This window comes from Trichechus manatus, unplaced genomic scaffold (assembly GCF_000243295.1).
Source record: "Trichechus manatus latirostris isolate Lorelei unplaced genomic scaffold, TriManLat1.0 scaffold00108, whole genome shotgun sequence".
Taxonomy (NCBI): domain Eukaryota; kingdom Metazoa; phylum Chordata; class Mammalia; order Sirenia; family Trichechidae; genus Trichechus; species Trichechus manatus.
The window spans coordinates 3,950,124-3,971,877 of record NW_004444044.1 but is presented as its reverse complement, the minus strand read 5'-3'; the positions used below and the strand labels follow the sequence as shown (position 1 = coordinate 3,971,877).

At 35.0% G+C, this 21,754-nt stretch overlaps 1 protein-coding gene across 4 annotated transcripts in view; it reads left to right on the top strand.

Moving 5' to 3' along the window:
* RUFY3 (RUN and FYVE domain containing 3) overlaps window positions 1-21,754 on the top strand; it is a 107,625-nt gene that overhangs the window by 62,369 nt on the left and 23,502 nt on the right. For all 4 annotated transcript variants that reach the window (XM_004383326.2, XM_004383328.2, XM_023737789.1 and 1 more), the window contains 6 exons: window positions 473-590; window positions 1,363-1,464; window positions 5,657-5,780; window positions 7,093-7,154; window positions 8,357-8,422; window positions 9,760-9,829. In XM_004383326.2, coding sequence (XP_004383383.2) covers window positions 473-590; window positions 1,363-1,464; window positions 5,657-5,780; window positions 7,093-7,154; window positions 8,357-8,422; window positions 9,760-9,829 — 542 coding nt within the window. The remainder of the gene's footprint in view (window positions 1-472; window positions 591-1,362; window positions 1,465-5,656; window positions 5,781-7,092; window positions 7,155-8,356; window positions 8,423-9,759; window positions 9,830-21,754) is intronic.

Sequence of the window (21,754 nt, the reverse complement as noted above, 5' to 3'; positions counted from 1 at the left end):
GGTTAGAGCAGAGCAAATGCTAGAACTCAGATCTCCTGATTCTCACTTCCGTGCACTTTCCACTTAACCATAAGCCTTTTGAGGGGAGGACATGGTCTTGTTTGTCTTAACTTCCTTTCTTCCTCCCTTCCCTGTATTTGCTAGTCTATTTCTGGATTACATAATCTCTTCTATTGGACTGTCTTCTTCACTAATACCATATGGTTTTAAGTACTATATTGTTACAATGGTTTAGTCCACAAATTCTCCCTGAAAGTGGAAGGATTGAGTCTTAAGAATTAGGGATTTTTTTTTTAATTTTCACAGATGTCATCTATTTTGAAAGCGTGACTAATTTTAGTATTGTCTGATATCTAGGGTTAGTTCCCTAAGAAGGTCATTGAATAGATGGGAAGTATGTGTGTGTATTGAGGAGATGTTTATGTTATAAAGAATATTGAAATAAAATATTGCTTTGTTTTTGTTGCCTTAGCCAAGAAAACTTTCCTTGGACAAAATAAATCCTTCTGGGGGCCTCTAGAGCTGGTAGAAAAGCTTGTTCCGGAAGCTGCAGAGATAACAGCAAGTGTTAAAGATCTTCCAGGACTTAAGTAAGTTTAAGGTTTAATTCTATTTCTTAGGAAAATCAAAAGAGTAACTGTCTCCTTGAAGAGTGAGACTAAAGATAACAATGATTGCAATAGTTTATTACATAATAATAAAAAATGTATAATAATATTATTAATAGTTATGAGAGAATTGGAAATATTAAAATATTCAAAAAAGTATGCCCTTGAGGGATAATTAATTGTTAATCTGAGAGAGGTTGTCTTGTTGAAATACCAAGCATTTCTTTCTTTTTTTTAAGGTACTAGAGAGAATTAGTTAGTGAGTCTCAAGAAATTAGATCTAGGGAGGTGGCCTGCTGGACTTGACTTAGGAAAAAGGATATTTTAGGTGTGGTTTGAGAGCCAGAGTAAAACTGTTGCCGAGTGGACCTCAGGAATTAACACCTAGAACTTACCTTAGAACTTGAAAAGGAGTTTAATCAGATAGAAGTGTAAATTGACTGTGTCTGCATTAGTGTCTGGATATTTATATAGAACATTTTTTGTTGGGCCTTCAGTAGATCTTGTCTTCAAATTATAGTCTCATTTAGTAGTTAATTCTCTGCAAGAGCATTTGTCCTGAACACACCTCTGGGTCTTGGCAGCCAACAGGGAATTCCTCATGTAGGAGTATTGTTGGAAAGGTGGTGAGAAACCCCTCTGGGTGCATGTTACACTGGGAGACCATTAGTCAGAGTAAGTGAATCCGTATTTCACTGTGGCCTCTGCCTCTGTTGCTTGTATTTTTAGTTGTTTAGTTTCTGTGCTTTTATAGGACGCCGGTAGGCAGAGGAAGAGCCTGGCTTCGTTTGGCATTAATGCAAAAGAAACTCTCAGAATATATGAAAGCCTTGATCAATAAGAAGGAACTCCTCAGGTAAGAATGCCTTCTTGTTGAATTTTCTTCCTTTTTTAGTATGTTGTTCATACCAAACCATGTAAAACTGCCATTTTTATAGGTCAGAAATAGTTTAATAGTGACAATTACATATATTTCAATCCTATATATTCTCTCATACTTCACACACTCATACTCCTGAATGATGTTTTTATATTACTTATCATGCCATCTGTCACTGTGGCATATACATAGCCCTTTTTGCAAAGAGACCAAAACTTAACACCTCCAGAAAACAGTAAAGACTTTTGACCCTTAGCATGTGCCCAGGCTCAGCAAGACAGGACGTTGGCATATAGTATTAAATTCAAATAGCACACACAGTTGTGTGTTTTTATGAATACAAATGTGGAAAGTAAAACAATGAAACTTTTAGAAGAAAACATAGGAGAACATATTTATGACTTAGGATAGGCAAAGATTTTTTAAGCAGGACTCAAAAAACACTAACTTTAAGGGAAGCAATTGATGTTAGTCCACATTAAAATGAAGAACTTCTGTTCATCAAAACCACTGTTAAGATTAAGAGTGAAAAGGTAACCCAGAGATATTTGAAATATCTGTATCCAAAAAGAGACTCATGTTCAGAATATATAAAGATCTATAAACCATTTTAAAAAAAGGCAGAAAAGCAAATATAAAAATGGATAGACTTGAACAAGCATTTTACAAAAGAGGAAATCCAAGTGACCAGTAAACATGTAAAAAGATACCCAACTTCACTATCCATCACAGAAATGCAAATTAAAAAAACAATGTGATACCACTACACGTGCACCAAAATGGCTAAAATTAAAAAGATAATACCAAGTGTTGATGAGGATGTGAAGTAAGTTTAGTGCTCTACTGATGGGAGAATTAAGTGGTACAGAAACTTAGGAAAATGTTTGGCATTATCAAAGTTCATCACAAGCATACTTTATGACCTAGTAATTCCAATTTCTAGTTATTAGAGCCAATAGAAATGCATGCTTATGTTTAACAGAAGACATGAACATGAATGTTCATAGTATTACAATGTTGTAACAGTCCCAAATAGCAACCCAAGTGTCTGTCCGCAGTAGAATGGATAAGTAACTTGTGGTATATTCATAATGAAATACTGTTCAGCAATTACATGTAGCGACATGGATTAATCTCTCAAACATAATACTGGGGAAAAGAAATCAGACCCAAAAAGTATGTAGTTTATTGTTCCACTTACATAAAGTTTAGAAACATACAAAACTAATCTTTGATGTTAGAAGTCAGGAAAGAAGTTACCTTTGGTGGGGCAGGGGTGGTAAGTAGGAATTAAATGGAATTCTGGGGGTCTGGTAGTATAATTGTTTCTTAATCTGGGGGCTGGTTACATGGGTGTGTTCTCTTTATGAAAATAGATCTAGCTGTAATTTAGGATTAGTGTACTTTTATATATCTTATGGGTCATTAAATTTTACCAAAAGAAATATAGCAGATGGTCTCTGAGAATAATATAAGAGGAAGAACAAGTAACAGAGAATTTAAAGAAAAGGCTAGGTTTGAAAGAATCTAGTCTTTGTGAGAAATTGTACTGCAGGTCCTAATGGAGCATCGTTTTAATGTTACTGCAACTGCATATGTCATTGGTTGCTATTTTTTGGCCTGAGAAAACTTTACAAACCAGGAGAATGAGAAATAGGAACCGTTCAGGGGAACTTTTTTATTTTCCCTCCACTTTCCAGGGGTTAAGCCTTGAGGGTCGGTAGGGTCTAATGTTCAAGCTTGTAGGCGACTGCAAGGAAGTGTCCCTGATCAAAATTGTGTGATGCAAATTGGGGTCTGGAAAATTAACTCTTAGCCCAGCAGAGCACAAGAGTAAATGGATTCAGTCTTGTGATCTAGGCAGATCAGTTCTTTGTATTCAGTTTCACTCCTAGGTATGTTTAACAGAAATGCATATGTATATGTACAAAAAAAAAATATTAAAAAATATTCAGAGTAGCATTATAGCCTGCATGTACTGAAAACAACCTAGGTATCATCAGCAATAGAATGGCTACATTGTGGTATATTCCTACCATGAAATACTCTCCATCAGTGAAAATGAATGAACTACAAACTATATATGAATCTCACAAATAAAATATTGTACAAATGAAGCCAGACACAAAAGAGTATGTGCAGTATGATTCCATTTATATAAAGTTCAAATACAGGCAAAACCAGTCTATGGTGTTAGATAGTGATTGGGGGAGGGCAAGAGTGAATTCTAGGGTTCTGGTAATGTTTTCTTTCTTGATCAAGATAATGATTACGCAGGTGGATGTATTATCTTGTGAAAAGTCATGGAATGGTTCTTTTAGAATTTGTATATTTTTCTGTATTTCTATTAAATACCAAATTAAAAAAATTAAAATGTAGACTGTGCCATCAAGGAGCTCATAGTCTGACATTTTGTTTTTGGAGTGTCTGAGATGTGTAATGTTGGGATGCAGTCTTGCTCATCTTCTAAGCAGGTACCCAGACAACTTTTTAGATGAGACTTTTGGGAGAATGAACTGTTAAAGAACCTTCGTTCCAGTTCTACTCAGTTTCTTTCAGAGGCTACCAAAGAACAAAAATATTCAGAGAACTGGTAAATTTGGAAATCATTTCACATGCTGTTGCTTGTGTGTTTGAACTGTTTTACCAGTTGTTCATATCTTTTATAGAAAATCAAAAAAGAAAGGAGAGAAACTAAAATCAGTGAGTTGTACTGATTGTTATCAATGATTGAGGTTAACCTTGAACAAATCCCAGTTGGCTTTGTGGAAAGCAAAAGATTGAAGTGCTGTGTCAATCATGATGTCAAATTGGTTGGAAATGAATATTTAAGTCACTGGATTTTTTGTGTATTAGTAATTTTGGTACATCTTGGAACAATTTTTAATCATCTGTGGGTCTTTTAAGAATTTTTATCCAGAAATCTCCAAGTACTTTGTTCCTCTTTTGCATTTTTATTTCTAAGTCATTTTAAACCTGTTACACCTGCCCTGTGGGTCTATAGTGGTAAAAAGACAAAACAGCCTAATTGTTCATCAGAAAGGGAGCAGCTAAGTAAATTTACAGTACATCCATACAGTGGGATGTAATCAAGCCAGTATAAATGAAATGCAGTTGCAGAAAATTATCTATTGAAATAAAAAGATATTCAAAATACTGTTAAGCCAAAAAAAAAAAAATTCAAGATAGTTTTAATGGTATAATCCCTTTTTAGTGTCTCTCAAAAATATATATGTTGTTGTTGTTACTTGCTGTTGAATCGACTGCGATTCATGGCAGCCTCGTGCACAATGGGGATCAGACCTTTGTGACCCATAGGATTTTGATTGGATAATTTTCAGAAGTAAATTGCCAGGCCTTTCTTCCTAGTCCGTCTTAGTCTGGGAGCACCACTGAAACCTGTTCAGCATCATAGCAACATGGAAGCCTCCAGTGACAGAAGGGGTGGCTGTGCATGAGGTACACTGACCAGGAATCTAAATGATCTTAAAGGTTATATACCAGCAAGTCATGGGTAGATGGAATTACAGGGTTTCTTGTTTCTTTTTACTTGCCTGTATTGTATTTACTTTTTTTTTTTTCTATAATGGAAAATGATTTTATTAAATAGTAAAAGAAAGTAATACTTTAACATTTTAAAATTATCTTAAGCCTATTATACATGTTGCTTTTTAGGCAACTTTTGCTAATTAGTCAAAGATAAATATATGTAATTTAACTGTTCATACTTACTGCTAAAATGTTTGTTCACTGTTTTAAAAGAATGTGGTACTTAAATAGAATTTAAATTAAAGCAAATCAGAAATAAGGCAGTTTTTTTAAAACTAACAAAGAAAATTTTAAAGATATATAAAAGGTTACAAAATTCTGCCAGGGTACATAACATACAAATATGTGAAAAAAGCATGAGCAGAAATACTCACTTCCAGCCAAAATACCATTCTGGTTTTCTTTCAGCCAGACTGTCTGTCATCTAGAAAGTCTGTTCATGTACCTGTTATCTAAAGTATTTATCCAAGCCATTCTTTTTTTTTTTACTTTTTCACTGTTGCCATAGATGATCATATTCGCTAATGAGGCAAGCCTTTTTCCCTTTGTCTCATGATTACATTATTAGATTACGGAGGTTTTGTCACTACCACAGAGCATTTGTGGATTTCTCTTACAGTGAATTCTATGAACCCAATGCCCTCATGATGGAAGAAGAAGGAGCCATAATTGCTGGTCTGTTGGTGGGTCTGAATGTCATTGATGCCAACTTCTGTATGAAAGGAGAAGATTTGGATTCTCAGGTATGGGAAGGATACTCCGTTACCAAGTGTGTCCCTCTGAGTTCTGCTGTTACCAGAATTTGGATTGATTTAATCATAACAACCAAATTAGGGAAAACTTTGTGAATCATAAATAGGGTTTCCTTTCATTTTGAGGTGCACATGAAAAATTAGATTATTTGCTTTTATTCCAACTTGGCATATTTATGTGTTATGAATATTTTTAAAATTCTTGTCTTTACTGTGAAACATACATATGTATAGGCTAAAATGTATGCACAGACTGAAATATATGCACAGGCTAAATACAAAAAGCCAGTATTGTATAGTAGCTAAGAATGAATGCTCTGAAGCCAAACTGCTTGGGTTCAAATTCTGGCTCTTTCTCATTTGCTAGCTGAGTATATTTTGCAATTACTTAATTTCTTTTTGCTTTAGTTTGCTTGGCTGTAATATAGGGATCAAAAGAGTATCTGTTTCATAGGGTTATTGTGAGGAATAAAAGATTTGGTACATGTAATGCATTTAGAACAGGACCTGACACATATTAATTGCTCAAAAAGTGAAGCTTCTGTTTTCACTACGAATATTTCTCACCCCTTCTGTATGAAATAACAATAAATTTCTGTTATGTTTTACTCTGGGAAAGTGGAAAAAGAAGTATGATATTTTGATCTGGATTTATTTTTGTAATTTAATTTTTAAAACTTATTCCTAAAAATGAATATAGTAGCAGAATACCTGAAATAGGCAAATAACGTGAAAGAAGCAAGAGAAAGACATTTAGATCTTATTTGTACTAAGTATTCTGTTGACCATTTGCCTTAGCCATGATCTAGTCTTCTATTTCTATTGACTTAAAGAAACTTTAGATCTTATTTATGTTAAATATTCTGTTGACTGTTTGCCTTAGCCATGATCTGCTATTCTTTTCCTACCCTGGTGGTGCAGTGGTTAAGCGCTCGGCTGCTAACTGAAAGGTTGGCGGTTTGAACCTACCAGCCACTCCACAGGAGAAAGATGTGGCAGTCTGCTCCTGTGAAGATTTACAGCCTTGGAAACCCTATGGGGCAGTTCTGCTGCGTCCTACAGGGTCACTGTGAGTCGGAATTGACTCGATCACAGTGGGTTATTGACGTTTAATCTTGATTCTTTTACTTACTTCTAGCCCTTGTCAATTCTTGATTATATTAGAAGTAAAACAGTTTTTCATCACAAATTTCTAGAACTGTCATGATTATATTACTATTTTGAGTGCCTTAAAATAGATACTGTGTTATGCCTTAGAAAACTTACCAGTTTTTATACTAAATTCTGAAAATTTTCTCTATAGGTTGGAGTTATAGATTTTTCAATGTATCTCAAGGATGGAAACAGCAGTAAAGGTAGTGAAGGGTATGTAGAAAGAAAGCTGGATTTCTTTTTTTTTTTCTCTGATGTCTTTGGTAGAATTTAATAATATTTTATAAGACTTGCTGAAAGAATTTCTGACAATGAAGCTTTAATAGAGTCTTGCCAAAAATATCTGACTACTATGGCTACTACTAAACTCTAAGAGGGTTTTCAGTTGAGTGATTTTCCTGTTATGCAGTTCAGGTGCAAAAAAAAATAAAAATTTTTATAAAAGGAATTCAGTTCTGACCTCTTAAGGTAGTGTTTGGAAAATGAAATAAAAGATCTTATTCACCAGAGGGATCGCATTCTCAATTTGCTTAAAATTCTTAGTACTAAATATGCATCATCAGGTTATGTACAATGTTAACATTAGCGCAAGCTGAGTGAAGTGTATATGAGAACTCTCTACTGCCTTTAAAACAATTCTGTAAACATTAAAAGTTTCAAAAAATGCATTAGAGTGCTTAGAAATTAGAGATCACAAATACACTTTATACCCTTTGTATAAATTTAGCAGTTGAAAGCATAATTAGTTTGATATTTTTAACACTGGTCATTGAGCTAGAGATGATATCATTTGGTATTTTGGTAGTTGTATGGGTAAGTGGCCTTGATTTTGTCTTTCATTTTTGAAATGTCTGACCGTTTAACTTCTATCTATTACAGATTAGTTAGTTCTAAAAGTAAACCTTGTTTTTTCACCCTTTATTTTTTCATGTAATAATAAACACGATCTTTTTGAAAACCTTTTTTGCTATTCACTTTGAAATATAAATGTCATTTAAAGGCAAATATATAGCATTTGAGAACAACTGTATTACACCAGAGTAAGCTTAATTCATTTCCTATGACAAATGGAAAAGGGTTACTATAAATAATACTAGCAAAGCTGAAAAACCTATCAACTGCAAGAAGAAATTGTTTATCTTTTAAATGCATACGATATATTCTTAACTATTATTCCTGTAACCTAAGTTATTAAGGTTTGCAAGCTATAATGAGGGCTTTGTTATTGTAGGTTTTTAAAAAAAAGGTCTTCACTATTGGTATGTTGAGGGTTATGCATCAAGTCTGTCTTCTGGTTTAGTGTTATCTGTGCCACCGTGTCTTTTCTGTGTTTTATGAAAAGATGGGGGCGGGTGGTATTTATGTTTCTAATGTTAATTATTTTATTTCTATTTCCTTTCTTTTTTATCCCCCAGAGATGGTCAAATTACTGCAATTCTGGACCAGAAGAACTATGTAGAAGAGCTCAACAGACATCTGAAGTAAAGACTGAATAAATAACATTACTTTAATGGTGGTTTTGTTGGGGAAGAGAGGAAACGGCAAAATGATAGGCAGTGAGGATAAATTCATGCAATACTCAACCAGTATCTGTAGAATTCCTGCATGGCAAGGACTGAACTCTTGGCACTGGATAAATGGCATTTAACTCTTTTAGTAACTTTTGGTGAAAGGCAGTATAAGATCAGTATGCGATTATAACTCTAGTGATTAAGTAAAAGGATTCAGTTAAGAATTTAAAAATAGTATGAGAAGCTAGCTTGAACTGTAAACTTTCATTTAAAGTATAATAAAAAAGAATTTAAAAATATGTGACATAAATATTCTTTCAGGAGGTTCAGACACATACTTCAGAACTGATCTTGGATAAACCATTCATCACCTTAGTAACTTTAGATTATGCATATCTCTCTGGTTCCTTGCATTTCTCATTTATACGTTGGATTAATAGTATTAATCTAACCACTCTTCACCATCACTACCATCAGTTTAGCAGCTACTCACTAAGTATTTATCAGAACCATCCAAAACTTGAAACAGTCTTCTGTCTCCTGAGGAGAGCTATCCAAAAGCTATTGATATTCTCAGGTACTTCGATGTTCTTGTTAAACTAAAGACTAAATAAGTTACTGTTGAATAACTCAGAAAAAATAATATATCCACTAGTTATCATTTTGTTTGTAGCTCTCTTATAAAAAGATAGTGATTTTTAAATTAAGTAATACCTATAATATACATATATAAATCAATACAAATTTTGAGTATTCCTGGTTTCAGCTAGAAAATTTCAGAACAAATTCAGTGCATTATCTCTGAGGACCAAGCACTAATAATGATTATACTGAAGCCAAACAGAGATGTCAGTCAGGCAAAGAGGTAGTTACAGTTGACAGTGAAATATAAATATGACACTATTATTTAATCTTTCTATGTCTCAGTTTCTTCATCTATAATTGGAGATACATAACACATAGGGTTGTTGAGTTAAAGAATTTAGTAGAGTGCTTGGCGTATGCCAAGAAATTAATTCATGTAGGCTGTTGTAATTATATATAATTAAATCTTAACATTTACTGTATAGTAGATAAGCTCTTTTACTTCATTCAGCAAATGGTTACTGAATACACCCTTCAGTGCCAAGGATACAGCAGTTAACAAGATAGACACAGCCTCTTGTAAACTGTCTTAGAGCTTTCAAGTCTCCCAGGGATTGGAGACATTAAACAAACAATGATAAGTGTAATGAGTGTTTAAAAAGGGAAAATACCAGGTGTGTTCTGTTTTTCAAGATAGACATGTTTTTTTCTTCTCTTAATAGTGCTACTGTAAACAACCTTCAGGCAAAAGTGGATGCATTAGAAAAATCCAACACGAAACTGACAGAGGAGGTAAGTGTTTTGGAAATTATCTTTCTTGACTAGATTATAGAATTTCCATTTTAAGACATTAATGTACATTAGTAGAGCTAATTTTTTCTAGGAAACCTTGGAATGAAAGGACTTCACTTCTTAGTTGAGGCATATGGCCACGGACCATATAGCCTCAAATAGCTTAGTGATTTGATGGTCACCTGGTGAAAAAGAGATCACATTCTTGACATCCAATAACGGGCCCATAAATTTTTTTTTTTTATTGTACATTAGATGAAGGTTTACAGAAAAAACTAGCTTCTCACTAACCAGTTAGTACACACATGATTTTGTGACATTGGTTACCAACCCCATGACATGTCATCACTCTCCCTTCTTGACCTTGGCTTCCCTATTACCAGCTTTCCTGTCCCCTCCTGCCTTCTACTCTTTGCCTCTGGGCAGGTGTGCCCTTTAATCTCATTTTGTTTTATGGGCCTCTCTAATCTTTGGCTGAAGGGTGAACCTCAGGAGTGACTTAATTACTGAGATAAAAGGGTGTACAGAGGCCATACTCTCAGGGTTTCTCCAGTCTCTGTCGGGCCAGTAAGTTTGGTCTTTTTTTGTGAGTTAGAATTTTGTTCTACATTTTCTCTAGCTCTGTCTGGGACCCTCTATTGTGATCCCTGTCAGAGCAGTCAGTGGTGGTAGCCGGGCACCATCTAGTTGTACTGGACTCAGTCTGGTAGAGGCTGTGGTAGTTGTGGTCCATTAGTCTTTTGGACTAAGCTTCCCTTGTGTCTTTAGTTTTCTTCATTCTCCCTTGCTCCCAATGGGGTAAGACCAGTGGAGGATTTTAGATGGCTGCTCACAAGCTTTTAAGACCCCAGATGCTTCTCACCAAAGTAGAATGTAGAACATTTTCTTTATAAAGTATGTTATGCCAATTGAGCTAGATGTTCCCTGAGACCATGGTCCCTACAGCCCTCAGCCCAGTAATTCAGTCCCACAGGAAGTTTAGATGTGTCTGTGGAGATTCCATGACCTTGCCTTGTACAAGTTATGCTGGCTTCCCCAGTATTGTGTACTGTTTTACCCGTCACTAAAGTTACCACTTACCTATTGGCTATTTAGTGTTTTTCCATCCCCACCCCATCCCTTCCTTGTAACCATCAAAGATTGTTTCTTTTTGTGTACAAACCTTTTCATGAGTTTTTATAATAGTGGTCTCGTACAATATTTGTCCTTTTGTGACTGACTTATTTCACTCAGCATAATGCCCTCCAGATTCATCCATGTTGTAAGATGCTTTTCAGATTCATCATTATTCTTTATCGTCGCATAGTACTCCATTGTGTGTATGTACCAGTTTGTTTATCCATTCATCTGTTGATGGGCATCTAGCTTGTTTCCATCTTTTTGCTATTGTGAACAATGCTGCAGTGAACATGGGTGTGTGTATGTCTATTCATGTGATGGCCCTAATTTCTCTGGGATATATTCCTAGGAGTGGGATTGGTGGATCATATGGTATTTCTATTTCTGACTTTTTAAGGAAGAGCCATATCGTTTTCCAAAATGGTTGTACCATTTTGCATTCCCACTGTTAGTGCATAAGAGTTCCAATTTCCCTGCAGCTTCTCCAACATTTTTTATTTTCTCTTTTTTTGATTCATGCCAGTAATGCTGGGGTTAGTTGGTATCTCATTGTGGTTCTGATTTGCATTTCTTTAATGGCTGGTGATCGTGAGCATTTCCTCATGTGTCAGCCGCTTGCATGTCATTTTGGTGAAGTGTCTGTTCATTTCCTTTGCCCATTTTTAATTGGATTATTTGTCTTTTTGTTGTAGAGGTATTGGATTTTCCTGTAGATTTTAGAGATTAGACCTTTGTCAGATTTGTCATAGCCAAAAATTTTTTCCCAATCTATAGGTTCTCTTTTTACTCTTTTGGTGAAGTCTTTTGATGAGCATGTGTTTAATTTTTAGAAGATCCCAGTTATCTAGCTTATCTTCTGGAGTTTGAGTGTTGTTAGTTATGGTTTGTATCCTGCTAATGCCATGCATTAGGGCCTCTAGCGTTGATCCTATTTTTTCTTCTATGATCTTTATAGTTTTGGGTTTTATATTTAGGTCTTTGATCCATTTTGAATTAGTTTTTGTGTATGGTGTGAGGTATGGGTCTTGTTTCTTTTTTTTGCAGATGGACATCAAGTTTGACCAGTACCATTTGTTAAAAAGACTGTTCCCCATTTGATGGACTTCAGGTCCTTGTTGAAGATCAGTTGACTGTAGGTGGATGGATTTACATCTGTGTTCTCAATTCTGTTCCATTGTTCAATGTATCTGTCGTTGTACCAGTACCAAGCTGTTTTGACTACCGTAGCGGTATAGTAGATTCTGAGGTCAGGTAGTGTGAGTTCTCCTACTTTATTCTTTTTCTTCAATAGTGCTTTACTTATCCGAGGCCTCTTCTCTTTCCATATAAAGTTAATGATTAGTTTTTCCATCTTTTTAAAGAATGTTGCTGACATTTGGATCGGGATTGCATTGTATTTGTAGATTCCTTTGGGTAGAATTGTCATTTTCACAATGTTGAATCTACCTATCCATAAGCATGGTACGTTTTTCCATTTATGTAGCTCTCTTTTGGTTTGTTTCAGTAGTGTTTTGTAGTTTTCTTTGGATAGGTCTTTTACATCCCTGGTTAGATTTATTCCTAAGTATTTTATTTTTTTAGGGGCTGTTATAAATGGTATTGTTTTCCTGATTTCCTTTTCGTTGTTCTCTGTATTGGTGTGTAGGAATCCAGCGGATTTCTGTGTGTTTATCTTGTATCTTGCTACTCTGCTGAATCTTTCTGTTAGTTGCAGTAGTTTTCTTGTGGCGTTTTCTATGTATAGTATCATATCATCTACAAATAGGGACAGTTTAACTTCTTCATTACCAATCTGGGTGCCCTTTATTTCTTTTTCTTGCCTGATTGCTCTAGCTAGGACTTCCAGCACAATGTTAAATAGGAGTGGTGATAAAGGGCATCGTTGTCTTGTTCCTGTTCCCAAAGGGAATGTTTTCAGCCTCTCTCCATTAAGAATGATGTTGGCTGTTACTTTGGATAGATACTGTTTATTATGTTGAGAAATTTCCCTTCTGTACCTATTTTATTGAGAGTTTTTATCAGGAACGGGTGTTGGACTTTGTCAAATGCCTTTTCTGTATCAATTGAGATGATCATGTAATTCTTTTATTTATGAAGTGGATTACGTTATTTGATTTTCTAATCTTGAACCATCCTTGCATAATTGATATGAATCCCACTTGGTTGTGGTGTATTTTTGTTTTAATATGATGCTGAATTCTATTGGCTAAAAGTTTTTTGAGAATTTTTGCATCTATGTTCATGAAAGGTATCAGTCTGTAACTTTTTCTTTTTGTGGTGTCTTTGCCTGGTTTTGGTATCAGGGTTATGCTGGCTTCATAGAATGAATTTGGAAGCATCGCTTCCTTGTCTATGTTCTGAAATAGTTTGAGTAGTACTGTTGTAAGCTTTTCTCTGAATGTTTGGTAGAATTCTCCAGTGAAGCCATCTGGGCCAGGGCTTTTTTTTGTTGGGAGTTTTTTTTAATTACCTTTTCAATCTCTTCACTTATTATGGGTCTGTTCAGATTTTTGTGTTAGTTTAGGTAGGTAATGTGTTTCTAGAAATTTGTCCATTTCCTCTAGGTTTTCAAATTTGTTGGAGTTTAGTTTTTCATAGTACTCCGTTATGATCCTTTTATTTCAGTTGGGTGTGTTGTAATGTCGGCCGCATCATTTCTTATTTGGGTTATTTGTGTCCTCTCCTGTTTTTCTTTTGTCAGTTTGGCCAATGCTTTGTCAATTTTGTTGATCCTTTCAAAGAATCAACTTTTGGTTTTGTTGATTCTTTCTGTGTTTTTTTTTTTATTCTCTGTTTCATTTATTTCTGCTCTGATCTTTATTATTTCCTTTCTTCTGGTGGCTGTGGGCTTCTTTTGCTCTTCTCTTTCTGTTTGTTAGCGTTGTGTAGTTAATGTTTTGATTTTGTCCCTTTCTTCTTTTTTGGTGTGTGCATCTGTTGGTATAACTTGACCTTTGAGCACTGCCTTTGCTGTGTTCCAAAGGTTTTGGTATAATGTGTTTTCATTCTCGTTTGATTCTAGAAATTTTTTGATCCCACCTTTGATTTCTTCTATTACCCAGTGGTTTTTAAACAGGGTGTTATTCAGTTTCCATGTAATTGATTTTTTTCCTTGCTCTTCCATTTGTTAATTTCTACTTTGATGGCATTGTGATCAGAGAAGATACTTTGTATTATCTCAGTGTTTTGGATTTTTTTGAGGGTTGTTTTGTGGCCTAAGATGTGGTCTATTCTGGAGAACATTCCATGTGCATTGGAAAAGAGTATATACTTTGCAGCTGTTGGGTGGAGTGTTCTATATATATAGGTCTATGAGTTCAGGTTGGCTGACTGTGGCATTTAGAGCTTCCATATCTTTGTTGAGTTTCTTTCTAGATGTTATGTCCTTTACCAAGAGTGGTGTGTTGAAGTCTCTTTTCAGTGCTGTTAGAGTCTGTTTTATGTATTTTGGAGCCCTGTCATTGGGTGTGTAGATATTTATTACGGTTATGCCTTCATGATGGATTGTCCCTTTAATCATTATATAATGCCCTTCTTTGTCTTTTATGGTGGATTTTGTTTTAATGTCTATTTAGCTTAGTATTGCCACTCCTGCTCTTTTTTGGTAGTTGTTTGCTTAATATATTTTTTTCCATCCTTTGATTTTTAATAAATTTATGTCTTTGTTTGTAAGGTGTGTCTCTTGTAGACAGCATATTGATGGACCCTGTTTTTTTATCCATTCTGTCACTCTCTGTCTCTTTATGGGTGCATTTAGGCCATTTATGTTCAGTGTAAGTACTAATAGCTGTGAGTTTATTGCTGTCATTTTGTAGTGGTTTTGTTTGTGGTGCTGACATTTTCTTTGTTCTTCTTATTCTCCTGTGCTGAATTTCTTTTGTTTGTGGATTTTTTTTTTTTAATAGATTTTGTGTTTACCGAGACTTTATATTTTTCTTCTTTATTTTGATGAGTAGGTTTGCTGACTTTCTTTGTGGTTATCCTGAAAGTTACCCTTATCGTCCTATTTTTGAACCAGTCTTTTATTACTTGGTATCGCCATGCCTTCCTCTCCATTAGAAAGTTCTGTACCTATGCTGTTTATTCTTTTATAGTTCTGATGTTGTTGTCATTTACAGATTAACCACTCTGATTCCCAGTTGTAAATCTTTTATTTTTGATTAATACTTGAGAGTTCATTTCCTAGGTTGGTATCTGGCTGATGTGGTCTTGCATCCTAGATTGAGGCTGTCATCTGATGTTGTCGGTTCTCAAACCAAAGGACTTCCTTTAATAATTCTTGTAAGTTTGATTTGGTTTTTACATATTCCCTTAATTTCTGTTTACCTGAAAATGTCCTAATTTCACCATCATATTTGAACGAGAGTTTTGCAGGATATGCTATTCTCGGTTGGCAGTTTTTTTTCTTTCAAGGTTTTATATATGTCATACCCTTGCCCTCTTGCCTGCATGGTTCATGCCGAGTAATCATAGCTTAGTCTTATTTTTTCCCCTTTGTATGTGACTTTTCATTTTTCTCAAGCTGCTCTCAAGATTCTTTCTTTGTCTTTGGTTTTAGCAAGTGTGATTACGTTATGCCTTGGTGATTTTCTTTTGGGGTCGATCCCGTATGGGGTTCATTGAGCTTCTTTGATGGACAGCTTTTCGTCTTTCATGATATTGGGAAAGTTTTCTGTCAGCAGTTTTTCAATGATCCTCTCTGTGTTTTTCGTTTTCTACCCCTGTTCTGGAACTCCAGTCACTAGCAGATTTTTGCTTTTGAGTGTATCCCACATCATTCTCAGGGTTTCTTCATTTTTCTTCATTCTTTTTTCTGATTTTTCCTCAAAGTGGTATCCAAGTATTTGTCTTCAATTTTGCTGATCCTGTATTCTATCGTTCCAAACCTGCTCCTCTGACCTTCTATGACACTGTCCGTTCCTGAAATCTTGTTGTTTATCTTTTCAATTTCTAATTGCTGTTTTTGTATGATTTCTAGTTGTGAATTTATTTTGACATTTTGTTCCTGTATTATTTTCCTGAATTCTTCCATTGTTTTATCTGTATTTTCCATGATTTTGTCTGCCTTTTCCATGATTTTGAAAATTTTTTCCTCGTTTTTGACTGCTTTTTCCTACAACTCTTGGATAGCTCTGAATATTAGAGATTTGAATTCCCTAAGAGGTAATTCCAGTGCCTTTTCTTCTACTGGAAAGTCATCTGGTGTTTTATTTTGCATGCCTACTGGAACTATCCTGTCCTGTTTTTGTATATGTTTTGATATTGTCTTCTGTCTTCGGGACATTCAGTAGTTGTTATTTTCTTCGTTTATTGATTGTAGGTTTGTTTGTTTCGTCCTCCTTTTTTGTTTTATTTGGCTATGTCTGAGCAGGGTGGCTGTGCATTCTTTGTTGTTTGCTCATCTGTGGGCACGATACTTCTCACCATCTTGTCCAATGGACAGGGCCAGTCGCTCAGCTATAGTGCAGCAGGGCAGCTCCAGTGGGTGCTCTGTCTCCTGCTGGGAGCTCCCTGAAGCTGCTTTCCCGTACTCCCTGTCCACAGATCTCCGACAGGATTCCAGGATGGTGAAGCCGTGCTGCGTTAGCTGATAGAAGACCTCCACTCCATATCTGTCCTCACTCTCTGTTCTCTGTCTTTATGCCACTCGGTGCTTGGTTGAGTTCTTTATCTCTTCTTTTGACGCTTAGGTTCCAGGATTAGCGTTTGTGTCTGTTTTACTTAATTTTACAGGTCTTTGCTGTGGAGGGACGGCGTGGTGCTTCTGTCTATACCGCCATATTGGCACCTCCTCCCCTCATAAATTTTTTTAACTTTATTGAAGTATAATTTACATGCAGTGACATGCACTATACGTTTTGAAAAATTTATACACTTGTGGAGCCAACTCTCTTGTTAAGGTGTAGAACAGGAATTAGCAAACTGTGGCCCATGGGCCAAATTCATCCTGCAGTCTGTTTTTGCATGGCCTGCAAGCTAAGGATATTTTTCACATTTTTTAAGAATTAGAAAAATAAAATATATTAGACAGAGACTATATATGGCCTGAAAAGCCTAAAATATTTACTGTCTGGCCCTTTACAGAAAAAAGTTTGTCAACCCCTGATATAGAACACTTCTATAACCCCCTCAGAATATATTCAGTCGCCTCCCAGTTTTCTTTGTTCTAGAACTTCCTATAAATGTAATCATAAATAGTACATACTCTTTCGTGTCTGGCTTCTTTTGTTCAATATAATGTTTCTGAGATTCATCCATGTTGCTGTGTATATCAGATGCTTTTTCTTTTTGTATCTATTGAGATGATCATATGCTTTTCTTTTTCCTCCGCTCTTTTTCTGTAAATGTGGTGAATTATATTGATTGATATTTTGGACATTAAAGCCATCTTGCATTCTTGTGATAAGCCTCATTTGGTCAGAATGTATTATCTCTTTTATTATATGCTGAATTAGATTTGTAAATCTTCTGTATGGATTTTTGTGTCCATGTTTAAGAAAGAATCTTAGTCTTTTTTTTTTTTTTCATTGTGATGTCTAATTTTAGTATTTGGATAAGGCTGACCTCATAAAATGAGGTCTGAAAGAGTTTGTGCAGGATTGGTATTATTCTCTAAAAGTTTGTTATAATTCACCTGTGAAGCTATTTGGACTTGCAGTTTTATTTATGAGAAAATTTTAAATTACGAATTAAATTTCTTAATTAGTTATAGAATTATTCACATTTTCTATTTCTTCTTGTGTCAGTTTTGGTAATTTATGTCTTTTCAAGGAATTTGTCCATTTAGTTATATTGTCAAACTTATTAGCACAGAGTTTATTCATAATATTTTCTTATACTTTTAATAGCTGTAGGATTTCTAGTGATGCCCCCTCTTTTATTCCTGATATTGATAATTTATGATTTTATAATTTATTTTTACTTTCATTTGAGTCTTGTCAGACCAACTATTTATGCCAGTTAAATGTCTCCTTGGCTTTATCAATTAGTAATGAAATTTATAGAAAACTGCCACGGTATGATGAGAATATATCAAGTGATTAAAACTAAGAAAATATTTAATCCAGTATTTATCCATTTTTTCAATAATCAAATTGTACATATTTTATTCATTATTATATGTGTCCTTCTGGACCAGACTGGCCTGTGTAATTAATCTCAGTAGTACAACTCAGTATACTTCTCCCCTTTTATTATAATGGATGGTTCTTTACGGCAAGGGCAGATCTTTTCCATAGTGAATTCATCCCAACAATATAGAAAACTTGTGTCTGACCTTGTGGTGGATGGATGGATACATATAAAACATATTTTAAAATTATTTTTAGATATAAAGTTGGTAAGAAGAAAGGCAAGCATGATTAGGGGAGGAAGGAGAACTTAGGTGTTGACAGTACAATAAAGAATTTTCTTATTTTCTCACCGAGATATCAGAAAACATTTATTACAAAATATTTTGCCTTTGTTCCCAAGGTTATTATGACCAGTATTGTTGTCCACAATACTTTGAATGGGTACCACTAACTCCTTATGAATGGGTAGTAAGGAGAGAGAAATAAAAAAACTTGTTGAAGATACTGCTAATATTGATACTCTTCTATTCAAAGTATTTCCTTACCTTTAAAATTCACATTTTACTTCCAAGTGGAAGAATGACATGGTTTGCATTTGTATGGGTTTTTTTTTTTAAGTGAGATTATTTTTTAACTAAGCATAAGATTAGCATATGGTAAATACTGCAGGCTCACTGTGTTTTGCTAGAAAGTAGGAAAAGAAAAATTATTTTTTCATTTATTTTGAGAACTAATGACAAGTGTGATGACTATATAGTAATAACAGCAAATACTTACTGGTACTTACTATGTGTTGTCTAGTGTCCATTGTGCTTTACATTAATTTTCTCTGTTTTACTGTTGAGAAAACTGAAAATGTAGGGTACATAACTTATGCAGGTCACATTATAAATGGTAGAGCTGTAGTTCATACCCAAGTTTTCTAGCTCACAAACTAGAACTCATAGCCACTAGGCCATAGAGCACATTACTTACCAACAAATGCTTTTCTGTGCATCTGCCAGGGGTCAGGCACCATCTGTAGGCATAAGGGATAAAGAGATATAAGACTTGGAACCTGCCTCAGGGAAGTCACAATAGTGTGCAGAAAAGACAAAGAGATGATTCTAAAACGATGTGATAAATGCAGTTATAGAGATATGCATACGGTATTATGGATAAAGAAGATCCTAATGGGGGAGCAGGTCAAGGAAGGTTCCTGAAGATGACACGTGCTAAGTCTTAAAGGGACAAAAGAAAGGGGAAGTGACAACATGAGCAACATTACACATGTGAGAAATAGCGTAGTGTCCGCAGGATTTGGTATGGAGTGCAAAGGAAGAAAAGGCTGGCAAGAAATGGGGCTGAGAAGGTTGACAGAGGCTAGATATGGAGAACCTCATGTGGCAGTTTAAGGAGCTTGACTTTAACCCTCTAAACATGAGTAGCCTTTGAAGATTTTTAAGCAGAAACATGATTTGGTCATAGTAGAGTTTTAGAATGATTATTTAAGAAACATTATGAACAATTTAACAGGAATGGACTGGAGCCAGCAAGAAGATCTGTCCATAGTCTGGCCGAAAAGTCTCGAAGAGTGATAAGGGTCTGAACCAAGAGCAGTGAGATGGAGAAACTTGCATTGGTGTGCCAGACCTAGCTCTCACCAGCTCAGAAGAGCCGCTTATTAGAATTTTCAGGAATTTGGGAGCTAGTTGATGTCAAGCTGGTAGAAATTGGCTCTGCTGAGAGCATTTACACCATGGAATTTGGCAAACACTACAAATCAGGACTTTTTTTGTTTGGGATGCTGGTTGTTAAACATTTACCACATACCACCAGAGAAGGTGACTGAGAAATATGTAGTAGGTAAATTTGGCAGCACTGGTAGTTCACTAGCTGAAAAGGATGAAAGAATCCAGGATATTGTTGTCCAGGTGTTTCTAGTTTTGATGACTCTTTGAATAGTTGTCCTATGAACAAGAGAAGGAACCATTTTAATCCAAGAAACAATACATCAAATTTACCTTTTGATCAGTCAGTACAGCCAGATTACTGAAACAGAGTTGGTAGTCAAAGCCATTTCTAAGTAAAAATAGTTTATTTCTTCCTACAGAACTACATTGAGGTAATGTCTACTATAGCACATAACTCTTTGTTCTGACTGTGAATGGCTTATCTCAGATGTCTCACTTATCTAGTTGGACTGTGTAGACATAGAAGCTGGACTGATAAAATACCTGTGTGGGCTAGCTGAGAGTTAATGTTTAGCATTTATGAATGATAATCATTTATTCATTCAACAAACTTTTGTGAACTGCCTATGTGCTAGAACTAGCAAAGATTTATGTGTGACAAGCATTGATTTGTGTATGCCAGGTTGGCAAGATTCCCACCCCCGTGGACCTTATTTACTCCTTGGGATGGTGGGAAAGAGAGACAGGGTGGGTAGGTAAGACACAGAGGCCAGGTCATAAGACCATTAATTCCTGTGCAGCTACTTGTAAGTCATGTGTGCTCCTGAGCAGTAAGTCACTTGAACTCTAAGAAACCCAGTTCCCTCTCTAGCAAGTGAGGGTTATTTATGCTTCCCCTTTCAGATTCACAGTTACTTAGAAGATCACATAAGAGTATGTGTGCAAAAACTGTTAGAAAAGTCCCTAAAATAATAGAAAAAGCTTCATGTTTTACTTCTAATTAATATATTGTTTTTCGTAATTTGTCAAAGACTAAGTTATAGTTTTTTTTCTTCAGTGGTGTTAGATGTGTCTATGAAAAATCTTAATGACAAGAGTTTATCTTCTCTATTTATAATTATAATTGTCCTGTTACAGTGGGATAAATTTGGTTTAATAAAATCAAATCACACTAGTCAGCAAGATGCTACTTTATAAGTTTTTCTTTAGAATGAACATTTTTATTGTTATAACTTTAAAAATCTTCTTTATTATTCAATTCTGTAGGCTTCATTTTTGAAGATAGATTCTTAAATATATTTAAAACTTTATGGTGATGACCCTCAGAATTTTAAACCACAAGGCTTTTGGAATATTCTGCACAGAAATTTTCTACTGAGATTCTGCTGCTGCTGCTCTACTGAGGCAGTATGGTATAGTGTTTAAGAGCATGGACTCTTGAGAGCATCATCTGTCTGGAGCTAGGCTACTGGGTCCAAGTCCCGGCTCTGACATTTACTAGCATTCTAATCCTGGATCAATTACTTAAACCTCTATTCCTTGGTTACTTATCTATAATAATAATAATACCTGTTTTATGACTGTTGTACGAAATTAAGTCATTTAATACATGGTAAAGACCCTGGAACAGTCTTTAACAATTTTTAAGCACTCGATAAATACTAGTTGCTAATTTTATTCTGTCTTTAGAGTTATCCTCCTGACCTAGATTTATTTTACTAACAGTATTTATTTATTCATTTATTTTACTGATAACATTTATTTTCTTGAAATTTCGAGCTTTTAGAAATATAGGTAAACACTTTGTATACACTTTATAGAAAGCGATAAGGTTAATCAAGTCTGCCTTTTCTCATTTCCATATATGTTGGATTTTAGAGGGTCATTTGGGAAAAAAAAGACCTATTTTCCCTACCTACGTTCTGAACCAGTATGACAGAGTGAGAAGAATTAACAGATGAAGATATAAATACCTACTTTATTATTGGTAAAGCTGGATTAGAAAGCCCACTTGAATTTACAGCCATAATCAGGATTCCTAATACTTTTTCTTAAGTTTA